The sequence below is a fragment of the Epinephelus lanceolatus genome, chromosome 23 (assembly GCF_041903045.1).
Source record: "Epinephelus lanceolatus isolate andai-2023 chromosome 23, ASM4190304v1, whole genome shotgun sequence".
Taxonomy (NCBI): domain Eukaryota; kingdom Metazoa; phylum Chordata; class Actinopteri; order Perciformes; family Serranidae; genus Epinephelus; species Epinephelus lanceolatus.
In genome coordinates this window covers 6868678-6894448 of record NC_135756.1, presented here as the reverse complement: position 1 = coordinate 6894448, position 25771 = coordinate 6868678, and the positions used below count along the sequence as shown (strand labels likewise).

The following is a 25771-nucleotide window of genomic DNA, read 5'->3' as shown; positions in this document are numbered from 1 at the left end:
ACCAAATCGAAGAAATTTGACATCAAGGCACAAATTTACTTTGAGATTCGTGAATGATGTCATTCATCCCAATGTTCAGTTATCCGGCCTGCACAGAAGTTTTACAGTTATTAATTCAGTATTGTTTTGCCATGCCAGTCATCAGTGATTAACAGATCCTTATTTGGATTTGGAATTAGTGTTTGTCGGCCCTGTGTCATTGAACGAGACAATTATCTTTTGCTGATGGCTTCATTGTTTACTGCTAACAGGAATTTTGTAATTTCAGAAGAAAATATAAGATGAAATTCTGAGGTAAGGCCATCATTCCCCAGTGATCTTTTGAGTTTAACATTTAACACACCCCACTTTATTTCTTTAATAGATAACATTTCATCATCACGCTCTTGTTTGAAAGTATCACTTGCTTTTTTAACATTTTTCAAACTGTTGAACATACTAGAACTGTCATTAAATGTTAATTTTTATATAGCATTAAATAAAAACTGGGCAAGTTTCAAAATCACAGTATAGTCCTCTGTTACAGAGTCATCTATCTCTAATTTTTAAACAAAAAAAATCTTAAATTTTTTTCACCCTCTTTTAATCCACTTTAATCTTGACCATATAAAAGCAACCTTTGATCTCTCTCTCTGTAAAATATGTCTAGTTCCTGTTTAAATGTATCTAAATGTGGGGGCAGTTCATCACCTCCAGACATATTTGATGTGATGTCTAAAATACATTTTATTTAATTCTCTAATTTTGTTAATTTCTTTTGGCAAAATTGAATCACAGATTTCCTAATTTGACATTTAAGCAATTCCCAATAGCTTCTGTAGTCACTGTGAGAAATTACATATTAGCAGCACTGTTCAGTATGGTTTTTTTTACTGGTACTGCTAACAGTGGCTAACAAGGCTGTAAAGATGGACGATGTGTCCCCACTTAACGCCGCTATGCGTTATGCGGGATTTAAACTTCTGCGTCGAATCAACGCCATAACCTGACGTGCACCTCCACAGAAATGTAACTACACGTCGCAGCGATGCAGACCTCCTGTCTTTTTCTGTAAGCTGAAACCATTTCCCTCAGTGGAAACAAAGCTTTTATTTACTTTAATTTCACAGATAAGAAACAAAAAATCATGAAGACAATAAATCCTCCACAAAAATAACATTTTAAGTCTTGTGTGTGATTTATCCTGGCTTCATATGAGCAGAGAAAATCACCGCTCATCACTAGGCTAATTTATACAATGTAAAATGCCATAGGCTTGTGCTAAAAACATTAGCATGTTGTATTTGTGGGTAAAATGTGTCCAGATAAAGACAAGTGTTTGTCTGTGAATGCTGCGAGTTATAGTGAAGCTGATTTGTGTACTTGTGTTTGAAACTGTCTCTATTAAGTCATGTTAAATGTGTGTTTAATGTGTGTTTTGAATCAACTAAACTTTGCAGCACTTCACAGAAACCTCCGTCGCTGACTCGTGTTTTGGAGGTGTAACTGCAGAGTGACACAGACACACCACTCCACAAGTATAAATGCTCACAGCGGCGTAGGCTACGGCATAGGGTCTGCTGCTCAAGTATAAATCCCCCTTTAGTCAAGCCAAAATATCCCATATATGGCAGCTGCCATCTTGCGCTGGTGATGCCATTCAGAGCCAGAGTCCGACCAACTGCGAGCAGCGGTATTGAATGCGAACACACTGATTGGCACGCACAGCTCAATCAATCATGGCATCTAATCTGCATATTATGGCATTAAATAACTAATTAAAATCAAAATGATCAGAAACAATAACTCTTTATCAAACATCAGGGTGATATGAACTACTGGAAATGACAGAAACCATCTTTAGGAAAAATATTTCCAACATGTGCTGTGAGTTTTTATTTTGGCTCATGTCTCATCAACTAGCTTGAGAGCGGGCTTTATGACCACCAGGGGGCCATGGAGATGTTGGGCTTCGTTTATCAGGAGCAGTCATGTTGTCCATCTTTATATTCAGTCTGAACTAAACAAAACTTAACAAGGCTGTGAGGTAACTGTGTGAAACACTGTTAAATAACCAGGAGCCTCATTCACCAACCCTTGTTCTTAAAATACACTCACAGCTTTCAACAACATTCTGACAGTCTACATTCTTTTTCTGTCTCTGTCCCCTCTCTGTCTCTGTGTCCCTCTTTCTATCTACGTCCCCCTGCCTGTCACCCTCTTTCTGTCTCTGTCCCCCTCTCTGTCTCTCTGTCTCTCTCTCTCTCTCTCTCTCTTTCTGTCTCTTTTAATGTTTGGAGTCCACGCTGTGAACCTGACGTAGAACTTTCACCAGAACAAATTTAAGAAGAAACCTTAGGAAGATATTGGTGAATGAGGCTGGGAGTTATGTGTTAACAGTCGCGATTAAAGGATTGTTTTATATTACTCTGAGGTCGATAGTTGTCTGTTAATGGGAAATGCATTTTTGGAAATGCTGTGAGTGACTTGTGAATGTGGAGAGGTTAAGTCTGGTTCCAAATTTGTCTTGTTCCAAGTTTCTTAGAGCTCTATCGCAGTTGTGATGTTAACAATGTGTTTGTTTGTTTGTTTGTTTGTTTGTTTTTTTGTTTTTTTGCTGTGTTTTTAAGTTGGTCTTGAGGAGAACATTTACACGTTTTTGGAATCCCTGAAGTACACCCCATGTACTTCTGACTGCGCAAAGATCCCAGAAAACCTGGTTAAACCCGGAGACACCATCACAGGTTAGTTCCATAACCTTAATAATAAATATAGTGATAATGTTACAAAAGTTGTTCATGCTAAGCTGTTATTTTCATGTGTGTTTTAGACAGCTGCAAGGAGAATGCCAATCCTGCACCCCGCCCGTCACCATCAGGTGTGCCAACCAATCACACGTTCAGCAGAGAGCAAACGCTGTTCATAATTAGCCAAGTGCAACAGCACATTACATTTGAAGGACTTGGTCTCCCTAAGAACCTGGCAGAATTGAATGAACGGCTGAAATCTCCCAAAGGCAGTAAAAAGGAATTCTGGATGGACTTAACAGAAAAGTTGAAAAGTAAGTTCAGACAAGAGTTCAGCTATGAGAAGGTGAACAGGAAATGGAACACTCTGGTTGAAGGATACAAAAAAGTGAAAGGCAATAATAAATTAACAGAAAAAGGAACACGCTTCCAATTTTATGCAGAAATGGATGCACTTATGGATCAAAATGATGAACAAAATGAAGTGGACCCTATTATCAGGACATCAGAGGAGCTGCAGGTGTGCGGGCCTGAGGCCCTGGGACGTTGCAGCAGTGTCACAGCATTCGCTGAAACTACACTTAGCCAAGCTACACCAAGACAACTTGCTGCTAAACGTAAGCCAGAACCCTCTGCCACACCTGCGCCAGAACCCTCTGCCACACCTGCGCCAGAACCCTCTGCCACACCTGCGCCAAAACCCTCTGCCACACCTGCGCCAAAACCCTTTGCCACACCTGCGCCAGAACCCTCTGCCACACCTGGGCCAGAACCTTCTGCCACACCTGCGCCAGAACCCTCTGCCACACCTGCGCCAGAACCCTCTGCCACACCTATGCCTCCTTGCAAACGTAAAAAGTGGGAGGATGAGGAAAAGCTGTCCTTGCGAGAGTTTAATGAAGAATGTCAACGGCGCCATGAGGAAGTTATGCACGTGCTAAACCGTCAACTGGACGTTCAAAAGACGCAGATACAGCTTTTGTACATGATATATTCACAGCAGCGTTAAAAGCTCTAAGTGTCCAAGCTCTTGCACAATTTTTTACCTTTTTGTTTTTTAGTTTATTTAAGAAGGGACAGTGCAAATGAACAAATACACATGGTATAAAAATGCCAGAATTAGCCAAAAGGCTATTTTTCATTTGTAGTCCCTTGGCCAAGATGTTACGCGAGGCTACCTTAAATACAACAAAGCACAAAAAAGCAAACCACAAAACAAAAAGTGAGAAAAAGGAAAAAAAAGAAGAAGAAAGAAAACGACAAACAATATAAAAGACCGTCCTGTTAATTATTTACTTTCTGTTTGTCTTTTTTTTTTACTTTTTTTAAAAACATTTTTTTATACAGTTTGCACAAAAATAGCACTTTTTGCACATTGTGTCTAATTGTCTATTAATTGTAAATTGTAAAAAAAAAAATCTCCAACAGGCTCTGGCTGTGACACCTCAGAACACGGCAGGGAGGTCAAGTTGAGTGGCCTTTGATGAGGCCTAGCTGACAGCCTGTCAGTCAAAGTGGCTACACCCTTAATTATGCAGAACTTAAAGCCTTAATAACATTTAAAGGGGATCGTTATAAAAAAAAATTCACCCCCTGCATAGTTCAATCAATCAATCAAACTTTATTTATATAGCACTTTTTGTACAAACAGAATGTAGCACAAAGTGCTTTACACACACACACAGTCACACAAAAAGATTAATTCAGAGACTCTAATGGTAAGGACCAAACAGTAGAAGACTACTATAAAAACGGTAACTGAGGAAACGCTATCATAAGTAAGGAAACACCAGAGGCAGGATAAAGCAGAGCGGATTGCTGACAGCTATCACAGAGCTGTCAATCAGACTGGAGCGCAGTCTGTGTTTCTCCTGGGGCATTTTAATCGCTGTGACCCGACCTGGAACAATATGAAACCACTACGGCCAGAATGAACAATATACTGGACCTGTGCTATGGGAATATCCCAAACGCATATGTATCAAAGCCACGCCCCCCTCTCGGCTGGTCAGACCACAACGTCATCCTGCTACTACCAAAATACAGATCAAAACTTAAAACGGGTGAGACAACAACAAAAACCATTAAAGTCTGGAATAATGAAGCAACCGAAACACTCAGGTTGCTTTGAACTCACTGACTAGGTCTTGTTTTTCAATGACTGTGGTAGGGATTTGTATTCACTGACAGAAGTACTGACCTCCTACATTTTATTCTGTGAGGACACTGTCACTCCCACCAAAAAAATAACCATCTATCCTAATAATAAAATATGGTTTACCAAAGACATGAAGCTCTGCCTAGCCCAGAAGAAAAGAGCATTTCTTCAGGGGGACAAGCAGAAGGTGAGGGAACTGGAGAGGGAGTTCAGGAGACAAACAGACCCTGCCTCTTTGCAGAAGAGCTGAACACCTTCTTCAGTAGGTTTAATCAAAACAAAGCATCAGATAGCTTTAGCTGCCAGACTCTGACCAACAATCAAGCCCCTGCTGTTGATGAGCAGCTGGTAACCTCCATCTTACAGAGAGTAAACCCACACAGAGCCTCTGGCGCTGACAGGCTCAGGGGCTCAAAGGCTGCGCTGCACAGTTGGGTGCAGTCATCACCAGACTGTTTCAGCATCTTCTGGACTCTGGTTGTGTTCCCAGCCAGTGGACAGAGTCCTCAATAATTCCCATCCCAAAAAAGGCACATGCAAAGGACACTAAAGACTTCAGGCCCATGGCCCTCACATCAGTGCTTTGCAAGTGCATGGAGAGAGTTGTGGCGACTTAATGTCAAATATGCTGCCTGGAAAACTGGATCCCCTCCAGTTTGCCTATAGGGCAAAACGAGGTGTAGAGGACACAAGCCTTATTTAAGATCTTATTTATGGACTTCTCCTCTGCTTTTAACACTGTAAACACCGACACTCTGCTGCACTGGACCTCCAGATCCACCCAACTTGGATTTTATGGATAAAGGACTTTCTAATGGAGTGACCACAGCAGGTGTTTTTAAATGGTAAACTGGTTTTAAACACAGGGCTCCCACAAGGCTGTGTTTTATCCCCCATTCTGTTCTCTGCCTACACCAATAACATCACCTGTAGCAGGGAGGGAATGAGTCTGGCCCACATGGACAGTATGGAGGCTCTCACCCAGGACTAACTGGCAGTCGACGACCTGGTCACAAATTTTAGTGAGAAATCACTAGAACTAAACATTTCAAAGACTAAGGAGTTGTGCTGTGTAGTAAGAGACAGAGCAGCAACTGCATCTCAGCTTTTTAAACCTTTGTTTACTCAGGGAGAGCGGGTGGAACAGGTGGAGTGTCTTAAGTATCTGGGGACACAGATGGACACCTGCCTGTCCTTCCAAACACACTCGGACACAATCTGCAACAAAGCACTCCAGTGCCTGCATCTTCTCAGGAAGCTGTGTCACTCATTGAATCCATTCTCACCTTCAATAGCACATCTTGGTACAACTCTCTCACTAACAAACAGAAAACAAAACTCTCTCGTATCACAGATCATCTGTCCCATCTGTATGAGCGCTCCGTTATCAGGAAGGCCACCCTGATTAGAGAGGAACCCTCTCATCCCCTCCATCATTCACTCAGTCTCCTCCCATCAGGCAGGAGTTACAAAGTCCCGCTGGCCAGAAAAACAGTCTATAAAAATCCATTCATTCCAAATGCAATAACAGCCCTCAACAGTAGAGGAATTTCAGTGTACTGGTAATGGTTTGCTAATGCTGCCGGTCCTTTATCTTTTATGTATCGATGTGTGTTGCTTATTTTACATCCTGTGTATTTTTTGGATTCTTCAGTCCTTTTCTAAGTCTGTAATAGCTTGCACGTGTAAATGTTATGTTGATTCCTGTCAAAGAGGAATTTCAGGTACCATTTGGTTCAGACAATAAAGTATTTATTCTTAAAAAAAAAGAAGGAACAAAAAAAAAAAAGGAAGACCTGACCAAACAGTTAGATACAGTCTCTTAGCAATTAGCTTCTGTCTATTAGCAGTTAGCTCCTATTAGCTCCTCACCGTCAGCTCAGACTCGAGTTACCGTGTGTTCAATGCGGGGTGCAAGTGTGACACAGGAAGTCAATGCAAAGACTTTAAAATTGGTGTAATGTGTGCTTTCTTGGGTTATAACACTGGGTTATGTCATGAATGATGAAATAACCCATAGAGATCAAAAATGTTTTGGTACCAGGCTGTAAACATGTTTATTTTAGCTGTAAAGATGGGCATTTTAACATGAGACTCTGTGGAGATTTGCTCTGTTTTGGAGCTAGCCCCAAGTGGCCAGTCGGTGAATTGCAGTTTTTGGCACTTATGCATGGGCCTCACTTGTCAGCCCTAGGGGTTGCCGCTTGGGTTTGCACGGACTGCATTAAAACAGATGTGTTTTTCAGTGGTGGGCATTTGTCCTCTTGGAATAATTTCATATAGCCTATTTTTTGCACTTTTGTAGTCTCAAATGTAAAAAAGAACAGTACAAGAGAAATAATTATTATTAATGCCGTTATTATTGTTGGTAAGATTTTGGACATGAGTCAAATAAAAACCTATCGAAGCCATACCCAAATTAAATCGAAAACTGTTCTTGTTCCATTGTTAGTACATGTCCATACATGGTCTTATTTGAAAGGTAATAGAAGCTGGGTTTCCATTACCCTTAGAAATGTGCAAAATCTAAATAGCGCAATAGAAAACAGGTAATGGACACAACTGAATTTCGCAAAACCTCTCAATCACTAGAAAGGTTTTACGCTCTCATGAGGTGGTTTTTCAGATGTGTCGATACAGATGTATGTCGCAAAAGTGTAATGGAAACACTTTTAGTGCATTAACACGTCACGTGACCCCACTACGTCACCGGACGGGTTCTTTTCCATCCGGTTTTATGGCGGCTGCCATATAACCAAAACAAAATGACACGGTACGTGTGGACAGAGGAAACCGCTATCATCCGCTGCCTTCGCCTTTTGTTAAAAATGGTGACGGCAACAGCAGTAGTATGGAGCTTTATCCCTATCTTTATTCAAGAGAGTGGTCTATCAGTTTGAGAGCATTATTTGTTGATTTCACGCTCAAAAACCCTGCCCTTGCACTCAAATAGCCTCTGCTTGCACTTGGATCTACTCTGTTTCTGCTCAAACTGTGTGCTCGCACTCAGATACCATGTTGCTCGCACTCAGATACCATGTTGCTCGCACAGATTTCCTGCTCGAGCTTTGGCTTTTCTCCTTGTGCTCAAACTGTTTCTGTGCGCTCGCGGAATTTCTGCTCTCAGATTTCTGCCCTGCGCTTGGATGTTTTTGTGTAACAACCCTGTCAAAATCCTCCAACCAATAGAATGCCAGATTTACTGTTGACCAATGAAATGATCCCTGCCTCCTTGCGGGCGCGCTCGCTTTAGTTTTAGAGCGCATACATATATATATATATATATATATATATATGTGTGTGTGTGTGTGTGTGTGTATGTATGTTTGTGCATATATATATATATATATATATATATATATATATATATATATATATATATATATGTATATATGTATATATATATATGTATATATATACATACACACACACATATACATATACATATATACCTAGCGAGCGCGCCCACAAGGAGGCACGGATCATTTCATTGGTCAACAGTAAATCTGGCGTTCTATTGGTTGGGGGATTTTGACAGGGTTGTTACACAAAAAAATCCAAGTGCAGGGCAGAAATCTGAGAGCAGAAATTCCACGAGCGCACAGAAACAGTTTGAGCGCAAGGAGAAGAGCTGAAGCTCGAGCAGGAAATCTGTGCGAGCAACATGGTATCTGAGTGCGAGCACACAGTTTGAGCAGAAACAGAGTAGATCCAAGCGCAAGCAGAGGCTATTTGAGTGCGACGGCAGGGTTTTTGAGCGTGAAATCAATAAATTATGCTCTCAAACTGATAGGCCACTCTCTTGAATAAAGATAGGGATAAAGCTCCATACAATAGATGCAACCAAAACCACATTTCCAACATCACTAAGTTTACAGAGTAGACTCTGGACGTCCATTTTTTTACGAGAATTATGCAGTCCCGCAAGATGGAGAGAGAATTACCACTTAGCTGTCAAACACCTTTCAATGGAAACACCTGCAAGCCGCAATTGTACTTTATTGAAATTGTCGAAATATCGCTTTAATTTTGCGTAAAACTGTTATGGAAACCCAGCTAGAGAAGTGTCTTACTGTATGAATCACTGTAAGTGCCACTGTCATTGAGTAAGATAAGTTTCAAACATTGAAATAAAATGTTTTTTTCATGTGCGCCTTGAAATTTCTTGAAATGCTGCAGATGATTAGAACTGGGAGGTACAGCTGGAAAACACAACAGGACCATCGTGTAAAGCCTCACATAGTCCAAACTCAAAGCTGATACCAGTATCTCAGAGAAAAAACATTTGTCACATTTTTCTGAGGGTTGTTTTTTTTTTCAAGGCGCTTTTCTAAAAAAAGAGGGTGAATCATTGTTTTCCTTAAAACAACAAAGGAACCATTTGTTTGTCATTTCTGTACATGTTTAACAGTACGCAGGTCGTAAACGCCATTCAAAAGGCTACTTAAGGTCAGGAGTGTCATTGACTACAGAGACCCATAAGCCTTACCTCAAATTGTAGGCCGATTATTTTCGTTATGTTTGAAACCTGAAAATGTCAGTGACGCATGTCCCTTCGGCTCAGGCCGTAGTCTGCTTTTTGGCAAGGCAACAGGCTTTGTAAGGTCCTGTCTATTCAACAACGATTTCAACAGAAGATGGTAAACGTTAGTCGCGTTGTGGCTGATCATTTACACGAAAGCACTGTTTATGGTGCCTGAAAACGCAACATTTTGAAAACTGGTTCCAGAGTGCAGATTTTTGGAAGCAACACCGTCTCCGTTGTCATGTAAACTTAAAATAAAAACAGAGACTTTTCGCACATGCTCATTATGGTTCCAGTCACTAGGCATGCGTGAGAAAGTCGACCATCACAGCAACAATGGCGGACTCCCGAGCTCTGAAAAATGCACCATGCCACACCACAAAAACTGCTCAGGAATGGCCAAAGAGTTCAAGGTGTCGACTTGGCCTCCAAATCTCCCACTGAGATTCCCATCTTGGGAAGTGCTGATACCCCACCTCACAACTGACAGGTCTCAAATGATTTGAAGCAGCACCCCAGTGCCAGACACCACAGGACACCTTCCAGAGGTCATGTGTCCATGCCTTGACATGTCGGAACAAGTCCGATCCAGGGAGATCTCACCGTGGATTGGGGGTACCTCTGAGGTACCAGCACGGCCCATGGATGCTCGATCGGATTTGGATCTGGAGAATTTGGAGGCCAGGACGATGCCTTGAGCTTTTTGTCACGTTCCTCGGGCCATTCCTGAGCAGTTTCTGCAGTGTGGCATGGTGCATTTTCCTGCTGGGGGGCCACTGCCATCGGGGAGTGCTGCTGCCATAAGGAGCGAAACTTGATCTGCAGAGGTGTTTGGGTGGCATCCTTGTGAATTTCTGCACCAAAAGTTCCTCAGGAGACAATTGCATTGTAACAAGATGATCAATGTTTCTCACTTTACCTGAGAGTGGTTCTAATTTTTTGGCTGATCAGTGTAGTGACAGATTACAGGAGGCAAGTTTTCCACTTAATCTTCATCATTAATGCTTATTTTCCTTTCTTCTTCTTGTCCTTTTGTTTTTTTCCCTAGTCATCATTATTAGTCAAGGAGAAGTACCCAGCACCAGTGGGAATGCAGAGCTGCTCTTTAGCTGTGTGTCTCACGTGGGAAACGTTTCACTAACATCTGTGGAAGTTCTTGATGTAAATGCTTTGGCTGTGTGTTAACCTTGAAACCGGTCTGCTGTGCTTGCTGGGACTTACACCAGGCGCCATCTACTGGCCACAGGGTGCACCATCAGGTATATCGCTTTTGGGTGTCTATGCAGGAAAGATTGGGTTATCAGTGTACAAGGTCTTGCTACATATTTAAAATCTCTAAATCTGACTTTAAACAATGACTAACATATGTGCAACGATATCAAGAACTTTCCCCCAGAATTTTACTCTTACAATGTCAAAGAAAAAAACAACTTGAAAAGCATTTTCACAATATGTATTTATAGTGGTGGCGGCTCCATAAAGATGAAACTAAATGTCACTACACCCTTTTTAAAATGAGAGATTCACCGACAAGAACAAGTTAAATACAACAAAAACATTTCTGCATCTGTGTATCTGTATTCTTGTTATCGACAGTTCAGCTGCTCAAAAAGCACAGGTTGATACATACATCTCTTTATGAACTTTTCAACTTCAGACCCCCTCACCCAGGTGACCCGGCCAGGAGTGATCAGTTCCCGGCCTGTGTCCAAGAAGTATTGTTCGTAAAAATCCACAGTCATCTTGAAGCCTTCTCTGCTGATGGCTTTCCTTTGTGTGCTCCGGTGATGCCCAGGAGGCTGTAGGCCTTGCGTTATGACTTTCCCACAAAACCCGTCCTCCCCACTCCAATGGGCTTGCACCGTGCACGCCACCGCTGTCTGTGGCATCCTCCACCAGCTCTGCATACTTCTCCTTCTTCCTCCTGCTAGCCTCCTCCATCCTCTCCTCCCAGGGCACTGTAAGCTAAACCATGACCACCTGTTTGGAGGTTTCAGAGAACAGCACGATGTCTGATCGGAGGCTTGTCTCTGTGATGGTTACTGGGATCCTGAGTTGTTTCCCTAGAGCCCTAATGTCCTCAAAGGAGACAATAATTAAGTCCCGACTTCCTTCAACAAGCTTGAATGGGATCGGCTGCAGACTGACTTGGCAGAGATGGCTGCCATTTTGTTTTTACATGGATTAGTGTATTGTGCTCTTACTGCCACTAGATGGCACAAAAAGTGTCCATGAATGAGGACAACAGGTGTGAGTTAAGTAGAATGAAGTATAAGGTCAAATAAACCCAAAATATGATGTCCTCATATGAAGACGCAGGGTCTCAGGAGGATAAGATAGATTCCGATCCACACTCCATACCAGTTAGTGGCGGTAATGCACCATAACATTGTTTGCCAGCCGCCAAAAAACACCAAGAAGAAGAAAGAAGAAGAAGAAGAAGACACTGAGGGAATGCTACAATACATTTTTACATTTTCTGTCTGGATTTTGTTGTTTTCAGGATGAGAGCAGGGGCATCCCCAGGACCAGTTCAGCCAGTAGATTCTCTAATTTTGCAATTTCATCACCATCATCATCATCATCATCATCATCATCTCCTATTACTTCTCATGATCTTGAAGTAGGCTATTTATTGCAGAGTTCTGCTAATGTAAATTTTCTCTGTTTAGATGGAACACCTGACTTTCAGGAGGGCCACCAATGGCAGCCTCATAATGAAGGCCTCCCAGAAGGCCCAGGCCGTTGGCCTCTGGCAGACTACCGGGGGCCAAGCCCTTTACCGGGCAAAGAAGCTTGAGGAGGTGGATGCTGAGGCGTGGGTCCATGTCAACTCCGAGGGTGGCGACACCACCAACGCCACCCTCGTCTTAAGCCGGTGGAAGGTCCAGTTCGTCCGGTACCAGGGCAAGACCTTCCACTGGCTGCTGGAGAATGACGTGGGCTATGTTGTCAATCTGGTCGCCTCCCACCAGAAGGAGCGAGAGAGGACACGTTCTCAGTCCCCACTGATGGCCAACAAGGTGGAGTCCTTCAGTCTGATTCATTCATACAATACAATTAAGAGTGTCCAGTTTTAAACTCCCTCTGAACTTCCAGGACGCCTTCACCTGCTACTCCTTGATGTACCCTGACTTTGTGGAGGCTGTCAGGTTCCACCATGCGTTCGAGGAGGCGCGGGTGAAGTCCCTCCAGCCTGGACAGGAGGGACAGGCCCTTGTTGGCTTCGGGGACTTCAAGTTCGAGACCCTGCAAGCCGTGTACGAGTCTGAGGACCCCAAAAATCATGTGACAGATTGTCTGTCTGATTTTTTTTTCTTTTTTTTTTTTTTATAGATTTGTCAACTACCTCCGGAGGAAGGCGCCAGCTGCTGGCACGCAGATGGAGAATGCCGTCCGTTATGTCCGGAACAGAGACAGACAGAGAGCAAGGGATGCTGCTGCTGCTTCAACTGCTGCTGCCGCTGCCACCACCACCACCACCATGGCTGCAGCCACCGCCACCACCACCACCATGGCTGCAGCCACCGCCACCAGCAGCAGCACCACCACCACCCCCGCTGCAGCGACTGCCACCGCCAGCAGCAACAGCACAGCCTCTGTCTCTGCCGCAAGCCAGAGAGCCAGGAGTGCATCACAGCACATGTTTTACTGTCAAGCTGTCTGACTTGGATGTAGCTGAATTTTTAAAAAATGTCAGTATTTGTCATATTGTCTCATTACAGATGTTACTGTGTGTTTTCTTGTTAAGGCCTCTTGGTTCTGCGCTTGCGGCCTTTGTCTCCAGGCAGCGTTCTCTGTCTGCGGTGGACATGCAGGCCAAAATAAAAAGGATGCTGGTCCCTAAGCCTGCACGTCCAGGCAAGTCCAGCCTGAATGACATGACATATATAATACAGAGTTAAACTTTATTGTATTTCTTGTGTTCATTGTATATGTTCTGTGTTTCTCTCTCATTGTGTGATTACAGCCTCCTCCTTCCACCCATTCAGTCCAGCTCTGCCATCAAAACCACCCGAGGAGCCTTCGGATGAAGAGCTGGTCAGGGCAGTAGTTGACATCGTGAGTAGAAAATAATGCAGTTTTCGTGTGACTTATTGTAAATAACTGGAAGGCTCTACGTCTTTGTTGACACTTCTTTTTATTTTGTTTTATAAATGATTGTGTAATCAGAGAGGAGAGGAAACGACAGGCAAGTGTGGTTTGAATGAAAAAGTATCTGATGTCTGCCTAATGCACGTCTCAAATCACTAACAGATCTGCTGACCAGTCACCTGTCAAAACAATGCTAATGAGGTCATCTGTAGAGAAACATTTTCTTCATCATCCCTTCCCTAGTTGCCTGTGTAACCCCTCTATCTGCAGCCTGCATTGCTCCCTCTTCACTTCTCATTTGTTGTCATCATCATTTTGTCTCATCCTCATTTTCTCTCTCTAGAATCACTGTCTGTGCTCCTGAAGTTTTTAGATGCAGCTTGGCTCATTGTGTGTGTGTGTGTGTGTGTGTCACTCAATATTAACACAAAAATCTCATAATTTCATGTAACTGAAACATTTTATTTCTCTTTGCCTCAGATGTACCGGCCCCTCTCTCGCTCCCGCAGCATCCACCTCCTGCCCCCACCTCAGCAGGATCAAGGATGGGGGCATGTCTGTCTATGGTGACAAAGCTGTATAATGTTTCGGTTTTTCCAGGCTGTCCAGCTGTGTAAATTCTACCTTCTAGAAGTGGCTCAACAGGAAGTGCAGACGTACTGAAGACTGCTGTCTACTGACTCAACACCTGGATACCACTTAAACAAGACCAGGAACCTTTTTGTTTCGAGTTCAAACTTGTGTTTAAGTGTCCATTTTGATAGGTAGAGAATTTTAGGGCACTGTTTTGAGCAAACTTTTGCAACAACTAAGCTGGATACAGATGGCATTTCTGATTTATCCTCTAAAATTTCACTTAGACTACACTTGACTAAGGTAAGGTGCTATGCTGGACATATTTTGTGTTTTTAAAGGACACTGCCACTGGAATAAGAGGTGCTTTTCTCTGTTATTACTCCTCATGAGCCTATAAAACCATGTACAAGTAAGACTCTTGAGCAGAGATTCAGAAGAACCTATAAATCACAGAGACGATGTATAAATGGTTTCAACTTTTGTTCATACATAAATAAAATTAAATAGGCAGCCATGTCATGTAGTTTTTCATGAGGTCGTAGAAACCTTGTGTTTTAGATATTTAAATGAGAGCTGAGCGACGCAAATCAAAGTGTACTTATGCTCAAAAAGACACAATTGAATAAAAGCCCTTTTGTCCCGTTTGAGGCGTCAACACCAGCAGATGTATTGCAGAATCACAGAAACACCAACTTCAGAAAAACAAGGCACATGCTTTGAAAACAGTTATGTTGGAACCACAACATTTCACACTCGCATGCCATCCAGCACCAACTGCAATGGAAAACCTCTCAGATATAAAAACACACAAACCTGAGGGAATTATTAAAGCCGTACATTATTTTGTGGCATTTTAAAAAAGATGGGTAAACCTCCCGTTCTGCCTTTCAAAGACGGTGCTACAAATAATGTCCTGCTTGGAACCGCGATGTCCCATTTGTGCTTACAGATGGAAATATAATCTGTCATTTTAACTGAAAACTAAAACAAAATATTCAGCATTTTGCTCCCAAAGACTGCCTTAAAATACGGTTGATATGAGGAGTCACTGCATGCAAATGTCCCTCTGCAGGAACAAAGTGCCCACTGATGGCATACTAATGATGAACACTCAGGATCTCAAAGTGGTGAAGACGGTTCTACGATTAATGTACAGACACAATCCTACTGCTGTTAGTGCTATGTGTATTACTTTGCCTTTTTTATTGCTAACAATCCTGCATCACAATCTACAAGTTGTTTCCAAGAGGCTGCCGAAGCGTCTCGCTGGCTTATCAGGGAATATATTATCTTCTCATTTACATATGCAAAGCTAAATTATTTATTAAAATGTGCAAATCGACATACATTGGTGTTTATATACATACATACAGACATATTTCTCCTGCAAATCCTTCAAGAGTAGGGACAGATATGACAGGAGAAATGATAAAAGCAAACAAGTTTTACAGATAGAAATAAGAGTGACGAAAAGGAGCTGTTAATAAGTAATGAAACCAATCAGAAAGTAGGTGGAGAGGAACGTCTAACGTGAAGGACAACAACCTGGAAGCTAAAATTAAAGTGTTCCCCTCAGTATTCCCATTTTCTCCTATAGTGTTTTGGAAAACTTGACACGTCCCTGTACAGACCTCTGCCTGACGAAGGTTGTAATGACCGAAACGTAGCTGCCTTGTCCCATTAAATACTTTGCAAGTTTGGCAACAGTGTGCGGGAATGTGGCTGCAGTGTGGCTGCTACTTTTTATGGGGGTCTTGAAGGAGTAGTCCCGATCAGGGCTTTGCTGCTCCTGCTGGGGCTCGTCCGGCTCGGCGTCTCGCGAGTCTTGGAAAGTTGAGGCGTCAGAGGCTACGCCAGAGTCAAAGAAAGTATTGTCAAGGCACAGGAGGATGGGCTCCTCGTGCTCAGTGGGAACCAGGCGCTGTTTGCGTCGGGAGCTGCTGGCTTGTCTCTTTGGGGGGGCTTTGGGAGTCTCGAATTTAATGGGGACCCATACCGGCTCCTCCTTCACCTCCACCTTGAGGTCTTTATTCTTCTGAGGATACATTACCACAGCTGGGGCGTCACTTTGCGTCACCTGTCGGACATACAATACATTTTACGATTCTACCAGTAACAACAATCATTTACCATCCCTGTCTTATGGCTCGGAGATTAAGGAGCTCCCAGAAGTCAATGTTTCACTTATTTGTGGACACTTTCAGTCACTGTTCTTCTTTGAGTTAGCTGCTCACCGCTGCCAGCTGCTTCTTAAATCTCCCAGTGGTGGCTGGACTAGCGCTCATTTAATAATCTTGTTGCGCCCTTTTCTCCTGTCTGGAAAATTACAGCCACCTTCTGATTATCTTGGTGAAGCGACTGCCAATATTTGCATGATGGTAGTGGATGGAAAAGCACAAAAATTGGACATTTGCGCTACATTTAGTTGTAGCTAAATGTAGCTAGTAGAAACCCAACTCGCATATAGAGTAAAACTACAACTCCTCAAGACCAAAGTTCCTGTGTCTAATTTGCCATCTGCTGATTAAGGTGAAGGGGGTTAGCATCAAAGTTAGCAAGTGAAGTTAGCCTCCCATTGGAACATTAAGAATTGATAGTGTTAAGTTTCAAGTTAAGATTTGCCTTTGCAATAAAACAGCCGTGTTTTATGTCATTGAGTCTTTTTGTGCTGTTTTTTTTTAAGTAGTGGTTCAGGAACCATTTAGGCAGCAGCACAGTTTTAAAAGTATTGTTTTGGCACCCGGTATTGGGGGAAAAAAACCCAAATGATACCGAACCCTTTTGACACAACCCAACACAAAATGTTGGCATGGAAAACTCTAGCCAGACTTAACCAATACTTCTCCTTCAAAGCTGATCCCATATGACTTTTGATACTGAAAAATCTAAAATGTATTTTTAAGATGTTATATTTAGCTTCTCAAATGTTTACCTTAGGAGCTATCCGCACTCTCTTGGCTCCTCGCGAAGTGTTCTGTTTCTGCTGCGAGCTGGACGGGGGAAGCGGGGCCGACGAGGATGGCAGGTAGACAGAGGAGGCCACTGGGAGCTGGATGGGAACCAAGTAGGAATCAGTTCGAGGGAGAAGAGGCTTCATCCTTCTCTCTGAGTGAAGAAGAGACAACAACTGTCAATGTCAAATGTCAATTTTGCTGACTTCCAGCTGCTTTTTTTAGTCCCTTCAACCCATTTCGTGCCCCCATCTATTAACTCACCAGAGCTAGTTGGCGTCTTTCTTGCATCAGGAATGATCCTCCTTTGATTCTGTGAAAAATAAAATAACATAACATCACTTTATACAGTTAAAGCATACTGCCTGAGTGATCTTACTGTGCTCTCTCTGTCCTGACTACACTCAGTGACAACTTGCGTTCTCTCCCTAGTTTTAGGGTCTGGCAAGCTACAACAGACAAAAGTCAAAGTTAGACTGTCCCTACACATTACTGTTAGACAAAGCCTCAGCGTCCCTGCTGCTCACATCTTCTCCTCCTGTAACAGAAAGATTTCCCTACACCTTAGCCCTCCATCTGCAGCTGCACTTGGGTCAAAGGCTCTGGTGACAGTGAAAGTGGACGTCTGATTTCCTGTCCCTTTTCTACTCTCTCCTGCCTGTCTGCAGAGATGAAGACTGTTCCTAGAGAACTGAAAAAGATAAAGCCATCTTACTTAGTTGGGTAATAAAAGCATTGGCACGGGAACAGGAGCGGTCACTGGGTCACAACCAGGCTGTGGAGAAAGATGTGGAATGAGAGTGAGGAAAATCATAAAAGACTGGACAGCAAAGATCCAAAACAATCCCCTGACACCACGGACGACAATGATGATATCAAATATACAAAATTATGAACAACTTAACAAAAAAAAATCAAGTCAGTTTTAGGGAATCCTTCGATATAAAAAGGTGGAAGAATGTGAAAAGGGGGACAGAAATAAGAAGCTGTGCTCACCTTGTACACCTGATCAAGAGTGAGGCATCGGTTGGCCTCAGGCCGAATTGTCCAGAAAGAAATTTTCCCATCTGGTGACGTCTCACGAATGAACATGTCGTGTAGAGAGAGGTTATGGCGGATGGAATTCTGCGATTATAATGAGCAAACAAATCTTTAATGTTTCAGTAAGAGACACTCAAACACTTCCATCTGCTCTATTATATGCACCTACAAATGCTATATTTGGTTTTGAGTTGTAAAGTACGGTACAGGCCAAAAGTTTGGACACACCTTCTCATTCAATGCGTTTTCTTTATTTCATGACTATTTACATTGTAGATTCTCACTGAAGGCATCAAAACTATGAATGAACACATGTGGAGTTATGTACTTAACAAAAAAAGGTGAAATAACTGAAAACATGTTTTATATTCTAGTTTCTTCAAAATAGCCACCCTTTGCTCTGATTACTGCTTTGCACACTCTTGGCATTCTCTCCATGAGCTTCAAGAGGTAGTCACCTGAAATGGTTTCCACTTCACAGGTGTGCCTTATCAGGGTTAATTAGTGGAATTTCTTGCTTTATCAATGGGGTTGGGACCATCAGTTGTGTTGTGCAGAAGTCAGGTTAATACACAGCCGACTAAAGAAAAACCAGTGGCCATCATTACTTTAAGAAATGAAGGTCAGTCAGTCCGGAAAATTGCAAAAACTTTAAATGTGTCCCCAAGTGGAGTCGCAAAAACCATCAAGCGCTACAACGAAACTGGCACACATGAGGACCGACCCAGGAAAGGAAGACCAAGAGTCACCTCTGCTTCTGAGTATAAGTTCATCCGAGTCACCAGCCTCAGAAATGGCAAGTTAACAGCAGCTCAGATCAGAGACCAGATGAATGCCACACAGAGTTCTAGCAGCAGACCCATCTCTAGAACAACTGTTAAGAGGAGACTGCGCGAATCAGGCCTTCATGGTCAAATAGCTGCTAGGAAACCACTGCTAAGGAGAGGCAACAAGCAGAAGAGATTTGTTTGGGCCAAGAAACACAAGGAATGGACATTAGACCAGTGGAAATCTGTGCTTTGGTCTGATGAGTCCAAATTTGAGATCTTTGGTTCCAACCGCCGTGTCTTTGTGAGACGCAGAAAAGGTGAACGGATGGATTCCACATGCCTGGTTCCCACTGTGAAGCATGGAGGAGGAGGTGTGATGGTGTGGGGGTGTTTTGCTGGTGACACTGTTGGGGATTTATTCAAAATTGAAGGCACACTGAACCAGCATGGCTACCACAGCATCCTGCAGCGACATGCCATCCCATCCGGTTTGCGTTTAGTTGGACGATCATTTATTTTTCAACAGGACAATGACCCCAAACACACCTCCAGGCTGTGTAAGGGCTATTTGACCAAGAAAGAGAGTGATGGAGTGCTGCGGCAGATGACCTGGCCTCCACAGTCACCGGACCTGAACCCAATCGAGATGGTTTGGGGTGAGCTGGACCGCAGAGTGAAGGCAAAGGGGCCAACAAGTGCTAAACACCTCTGGGAACTCCTTCAAGACTGTTGGAAAACCATTTCAGGCGACTACCTCTTGAAGCTCATGGAGAGAATGCCAAGAGTGTGCAAAGCAGTAATCAGAGCAAAGGGTGGCTATTTTGAAGAAAGTAGAATATAAAACATGTTTTCAGTTATTTCACCTTTTTTTGTTAAGTACATAACTCCACATGTGTTCATTCATAGTTTTGATGCCTTCAGTGAGAATCTACAATGTAAATAGTCATGAAAATAAAGAAAACGCATTGAATGAGAAGGTGTGTCCAAACTTTTGGCCTGTACTGTATATATATATATATATATATGTATATACACAGTCAAGCCCGAAGTTATTCATACCCCTGGCAAATTTTGACTTAAAGTTACTTTTATTCAACCAGCAAGTTTTTTCTTGATTGGAAATGACACACGCGTCTCCCAGAAGACGATGTACAAGAGGCGTCATTGTGGAAAAAAAATATTTCTCAGATTTTATTTACATTTGAACAAAAAGTGGCATGTCCAAAATTATTCATACCCTTCTCAGTAATCAATAGAAAAGCCTTTATTGGCTATTACAGCAATCAAACGCTTCCTATAATTGCTGACCAGCTTTTTGCATGTGTCCACTGGTATTTTTGCCCATTCATCTTTAGTGATGAGCTCCAACTCTTTCAGGTTGGAGGGTCTCCTTGCCATCACCCTGATCTTTAGCTCCCTCCACAGATTCTCAATTGGATTCAAGTCAGGACTCTGGCTGGGCCACTGCAAAACGTTATTGTTTTTGTCCGCTAACCATTTCTTCACCACTTTTGCTGTGTGTTTTGGGTTGTTGTCGTGCTGAAATGTCTACTGGTGCCCAAGGCCAAGTATCTCTGCAGACTGCCTGATGTTGTTGTTGAGAATCTTGGTGTATTGCTCTTTTTTCATGGTGCCGTTTACTGTGATTAGGTTCCCTGGTCCATTGGCTGAAAAACACCCCCAAAGCATTAGGTTCCCACCACCAAGTTTGACAGTGGGGATGGTGTTCTTAGGGTTGAAGGCTTCTCCTTTTTTACGCCAAATGAAGGATACATCATTGTGGCCAAACAATTCAATTTTTGTTTCATCTGACCATAAAACAGAAGACCAGAAGCCTTCTTCTTTGTCCAGATGCAAAGGCCAAGCGGGCTTTTGTGTGCCTTATCTGGAGAAGTGGCGTCCTCCTTGGTCTGCGTCCGTGGAACCCAGCAGTGTGCAGTGTTCGTTGGACTGTCTGCCTTGAGATGTTGCCACCAGCAGAGCCCAGATTCACCAGGATGGCCTTGGTGGTGATCCTTGGATTCTTTTTCACCTCTCTCACTATCCTCCTGGCCAGCACAGGTGTCACTTTTGGCTTCCAACCACGTCCTCTGAGATTTTCCACAGTGCGGAACGTCTTATATTTTTTAATAATACTTTGCACTGTAGCCACTGGAACTTGAAAACATTTAGATATGGCCTTGTAGCCCTTTCCTGACTTGTGAGCAGCCACAATGCGCAGCTGCAGGTCCTCAGTGAGCTCCTTTGTCTTAGCCATGACTGTCCACAAACCAACTGCAGAGAGCTGCTGTTTTTCACCTGTTGAGTTGATTAAAACAGCTGTTCCCAATGAATCAGGGTAATTAGGATGCTTTAGAACAGCTTGGACTATTTGGAATGGTATAGAACTTTGGATTTTCCCATAGACTGTGACAGTTTGCAAAGGGTATGAATAATTTTGCACATGCCACTTTTTGTTAAAATGTAAATAAAAGCTGAGAAATAGTTTTTTACACAATGACGCCTCTTGTACATCGTCTTATTATCTTCTGGGAGACGCCTGTGTCATTTCCAATCAAGAAAAAACTTTCTGGTTGAATAAAAGTGACTTTAAGTCAAAATTTGCCAGGGGTATGAATAATTTCAGGCTTGACTGTATACATATATATATATATATATATATATATATATATATATATATAAATTTTTCACGTCACTATATCACCGTTTAGACTAATCTGATGTTTGTTAAGTCTATAAACACAATGATTGAACAAATATTACTATTTCTGTGTGCTTTTGTAATTAATAACATGGTTATCATAGATTAGCTGGGCTAACCGTTAGACATTGTGATTTCCCAAAACTGAATAAATACCACACATAGCAACACAAAACTGCTTTGCTAGCTCAATCATGTTGTAACTAAGATATCTGCTGGAAAAAATATTTTTTTCATGGACTGTTTATTGAGTTACTGAGTTATTACAGACACCACTAACGGCTAACAGCTAACAGTTAGCCCAGCTAATCTACGATAACCATGTTATTAATTACAAAACATGCACACAGAAAATAATAATGTTTGTTCAATCATTGTGTTTATAGACTTAACAAACATCAGATTAGTCTAAACGGTGATATAGTGACGTGAAAAATGTGATATACATATATATATGTATATATATATATATATATATATATGATGTGTGTGTGTGTGTGTGTGTATATATATATATATATATATATATATATATATATATATATATATATATATATATGAGTACGTATAGTATGTATGTATATATACATATATATATATATATATATATATATATATATATACATATATATATATATATATATATATATATATATATATATATATATATATGTATATATATATATATATATATGTATATATGTATATATATATATATATATATATATATATATATATATATATATATGTATATATGTATGTATATATATGTATGTATGTAGCTAAACTCTACTGGTTCTCTACCCGGAAGTATTTGTAAACAACAAGGTGATTCGCTCTATAGCCCTTTGTGTTAACTATATGATGTTGATGTTAATGACAGTATAATGACCAGAGTTTAATCACTCTAATAATGTCAGATTTTTATTTCATAGTATTTAATCAATGATGTATACTATTTATCAATTGATTCATGTGACCCTGACATCGCTCATGCTGTTTAAAGCTTTTTACCCTGTAAGCTAGCCGGTGCCTGTTTTACATGACGTTAGCCTTATATGATGAGTGTTTTAATGATTCACCTTCCTGCCTGGTAGGGTCGTCTCCGCTGTACATCCAGCGGTAAACTCTCTAGCATTGTGACAATGACCAGTAAAATAGTTGACAAGCCACAGAAGCCCTCAACCCGAGTCTTTACAGGAAGGACGAGGGAGAAAGCAAGGAGTATCTTAGCAGATAGCACCCATCCTCTCTTCAGCCAGTTTGAGCTCTGGAGCCCCAGGAGGCGCTATAGAGTCCCTCTGGCAACTAAAAATGTATTTAAGGGACTTTGATCTCAAGTGCCATCAGTGCCCTAAACTTAGTAACGTGACTCATGAGTTTTAAACCACAGTCTGCATTTTACTATGGTGTTGCTTGTGTCTGGTAAACTGAAGACAAATGTCCCCCTCTAGTGGACAATAAAGATATATTCTGTCCTGTCCTGTTAAGGGTTTACAGATGTGTTTTTTAAATCAACAAAGGTGTCAGTGTAGCTTGATGATTATACCAGTCACATCCTCTAATGTTCCCTGGAGATTTGATCTAGAAAAGTTGGGGGATATTTATTGTGGACTGGTTGCCTGTTCTCATGTCAGTGAGGCGAGGCTGTTTAATTCAGAGGTAAAACAACATGTAACAGCCAGAATGAATTCCTATATTATCTCACTATAATGCAAATAACAGTATAATAAACACTCAATGTGGACCAGAGTCTCAGAAGTTCTAGGTCGCTTGGGAGAAATGGGTACCGGGCAGCAAGGGTGACATAAGACACATACTCGGCAGTATTGTTTGAAAGGTAAAATAAAAGATTTATTTCCTCATCTTTCAATTATTTTCTTTTTTTTTTCAAGTTTGTATTCTTCACAGTAGAATAAACATAACAATGATGTACTCAAATCAACATCATGTACCATAAAAGAAAAAAAAAAACTCTTTCCCTTTTTAACACTTGTTTTTCTTTCTTTCAGGTTAAACCAGGAATGCACCTGTCAGGTAAGTATAACTATTTTATTTGCATTTTCTTAACTTTAGGTTTTTGGTTGAAATGCTATTTTAGTTCACTGTCATTAAGTCAGGCACTTGTTAAGTTATTTATTCCTATTTTGTCTTTTATGATTTTATAAATCCTATTTATAGTGCCTCTGTTTCAACAGGTGATTCCTTTAATTTTTCCTGTTGATCTCAACTCAAAATACCAATCAGTTTCCTTAATGGAACTTGACAACCACGAAATAAACAATTACCAAGAACAGCAAAAAAAAACCAAAACATTTCAGTTCAAACAATTCAAAACAATTCAACTGTACGCTGTAGTGTCAATAAGGCAGTGAATCAAATATTTCAGTTCAATGAGTTACTGTGTTGTATCCACGGGCCATTTAAGGGCAGTGCATCAGTGTCTTCTCACTCACTGTGGGGCAATTGAATGCAATTGTCCTACCACTCTTTATTGAACTTCAGTAATCCAAGCATCTCTCTCCCTTTCTGTTGATTTGTCTCACAGGCTTAGCTCGCCACTCCAGGACCAACTGCCCCTCTCTCTAACAGAAGCAAGCTGGACTGAAGACTCAAGGTGCTGGTGGGATCACACTCTCGACAGAGGAAGAAGAGAAGACGAAGAAGAAGAAGGAGGAGGAGACCTGGCCGAGACTTTTCCTTCGGCAGTTAGCAGCAGGATTGTAACTACCACAGGTCTTTTTGGGGCTGGTGAATTCGTGTTTACTGTGTTCTTTGCTTCGACTCACGTCTGCTTCGGTCGCTGCTCAGTTTGCAAAAGGGCGTGCCGTGTCTTGACACAAGCTCAACTATGTAAGGAGCGGGTTTAACCTTTCGATAGCCGTGGGTAACGTCAATAAAGTTAACTATGAAATATTTTTAAAGTCAGGTCCTCCAACCTCAGATTCACCTTCCCACAGCTTTTTAAATATTATTTCACCTATCATTTCTGTTAACAGTAACACTGTTAATTATTTCCAGGTTATATTATTTCAACAATCACCTCTTTCTTATTTCATTCACAAAACAGTCGCATTATCACATTAATCCTAATTTTGTCTTTAAAGTTAAGCAATGACTATATTATCACTGTTTACTTGTAATATTATTCCTCATATTAGTCACCTATTTTACAGGGCTCTGGTAACCGGGGGTTACAAACACAACGACACAATTGAAAGGGACAAAATGAAAAATAAAAGAGGAAAAGAATGAGCAGTAATAAACTGTAATGATAAAACAATACTAATAAGACCATGGCTTTGAAAATATTTAGTTAAAAGCACACAAGAATAATAAGGTTTTCAGTCTGGATTTTAAAAGGTCACTGTTCAGGACGTCTCTAAAACCATCAGGCAGTTGATTCCATTACTGTGCTCCATAATGACTGAGAAGTATTTAAGTAATAAGTCATTGTAATTCTTGGGACTCTCCAGTTTAATGAACCTGTGGATCCTGATTCTCACGTCTCGACATGTTTTATGTTTGTCCACTTTCAGTTTTACACCTCAAACCACAGAGCTGAGTCTGCTCTCTAAAACCAAACACAAACAATGTCACACATTTCATATGATTAAATTTGTGGTTAAAGGGTTGCTAATAAAGAAAGTACCCATAAAAACTGACTCAGTATCTTTGGAAACTTTGGACACCACACAGTCACTGGTGTGTTATCTTTTTATCAGGGCCTGTGACTCCCTTTGAATCCCCTCTGAAGCTGTGCTCTGTAAGTGTTTCTAACACACACACAGTGCAGGTACACACAGGGCAGAGAGGAGGCAAGTGTCTGAGGTCATTCCTGTCGTTAAGTATTTTTAGATGTGCTGTTGAGAGCCATTTGACGACTTCAGAGACAATGAAAATGTTCCACTACAAGGAAATAAAACCTTCAAAACACAGACGGTGTGTGAAAGTGAAACTGAAAGTCCAGAGAGTCCCTGCAGAAAAAGAACCTGCAGGATACAAAGGAGAAGATCCTTGTTTTGTTTTTTTCTTTCTTTCTTCCTTTTTGTTAAACAGTGTTTCTCTTGTGAACGCACACAGGAATACAAACAACACATACACATATTACCATCATGAGCAGAGGTTCGGTTGAGTAGAAAAAATCCCAGTTCACTCATCATTAGTCATCACCTGATGACTAATGATGAGTGAACTGGGATTTTGGAAAACTTTGGAAAAAGAGGAG

At 41.5% G+C, this 25771-nt stretch overlaps 3 protein-coding genes across 10 annotated transcripts in view; 2 read left to right on the top strand and 1 right to left on the bottom strand.

The window, feature by feature from the left end:
• Positions 1-12219, top strand: part of LOC117249265 (uncharacterized) — a 39201-nt gene extending 26982 nt beyond the window's left edge. For 5 of the 7 annotated variants that reach the window (XM_078165006.1, XM_033614799.2, XM_078165005.1 and 2 more), the window contains 2 exons: positions 2610-2723; positions 2810-7823. In XM_078165006.1, the coding sequence (XP_078021132.1) occupies positions 2610-2723; positions 2810-3735 (1040 nt within the window). In that variant the 3' untranslated portion in view covers positions 3736-7823. Of the gene's footprint in view, positions 1-2609; positions 2724-2809; positions 7824-10457; positions 10669-12081 lie in introns of those variants that run through there. The other 2 variants (XR_013490368.1, XR_013490367.1) reach the window with 2 other exon arrangements.
• Positions 12127-15221, top strand: LOC117249182 (uncharacterized). Of its 2 annotated transcripts, XM_033614631.2 has the most exons (5): positions 12127-12432; positions 12746-13270; positions 13380-13471; positions 13583-13601; positions 13985-15221. In XM_033614631.2, the coding sequence occupies exons 1-2, from the start codon at positions 12127-12129 to the stop codon at positions 13085-13087; spliced, it is 648 nt and encodes a 215-aa protein (XP_033470522.2). In that variant the 3' UTR covers positions 13088-13270; positions 13380-13471; positions 13583-13601; positions 13985-15221. The 2 variants fall into 2 exon arrangements, with proteins under 2 accessions (XP_033470522.2, XP_033470523.1); XM_033614632.2 differs by lacking the exon at positions 13583-13601 and having other exon boundaries at positions 12295-12432.
• LOC117249604 (forkhead box protein M1-like) lies at positions 15222-17357 on the bottom strand. Its single transcript, XM_078165009.1, has 3 exons — positions 17296-17357; positions 17013-17185; positions 15222-16157 (listed from the first exon to the last, which is right to left on the bottom strand). Exons 2-3 carry the CDS (start codon positions 17175-17177, stop codon positions 15672-15674), a joined length of 651 nt encoding a protein of 216 aa, XP_078021135.1. The 5' UTR covers positions 17178-17185; positions 17296-17357; the 3' UTR covers positions 15222-15671.
• Between the last annotated feature and the right edge of the window lie 8414 nt (positions 17358-25771).

Coding starts and splice junctions, on each gene's coding strand:
- LOC117249604 (XM_078165009.1), bottom strand. CDS start 17,177: ATGAAGCCTCTTCTCCCTCGAACTGATTCCTACTTGGTTCCCATCCAG. Junction 16,158..17,012: donor GAGTGCGGATAGCTCCTAAG/GTAAACATTTGA, acceptor TATGTCCGACAG/GTGACGCAAAGTGACGCCCC.
- LOC117249182 (XM_033614632.2), top strand. CDS start 12,799: ATGCCGTCCGTTATGTCCGGAACAGAGACAGACAGAGAGCAAGGGATG. Junction 13,271..13,379: donor CCCTAAGCCTGCACGTCCAG/GCAAGTCCAGCC, acceptor GTGTGATTACAG/CCTCCTCCTTCCACCCATTC. Junction 13,472..13,984: donor TCAGGGCAGTAGTTGACATC/GTGAGTAGAAAA, acceptor TCTTTGCCTCAG/ATGTACCGGCCCCTCTCTCG.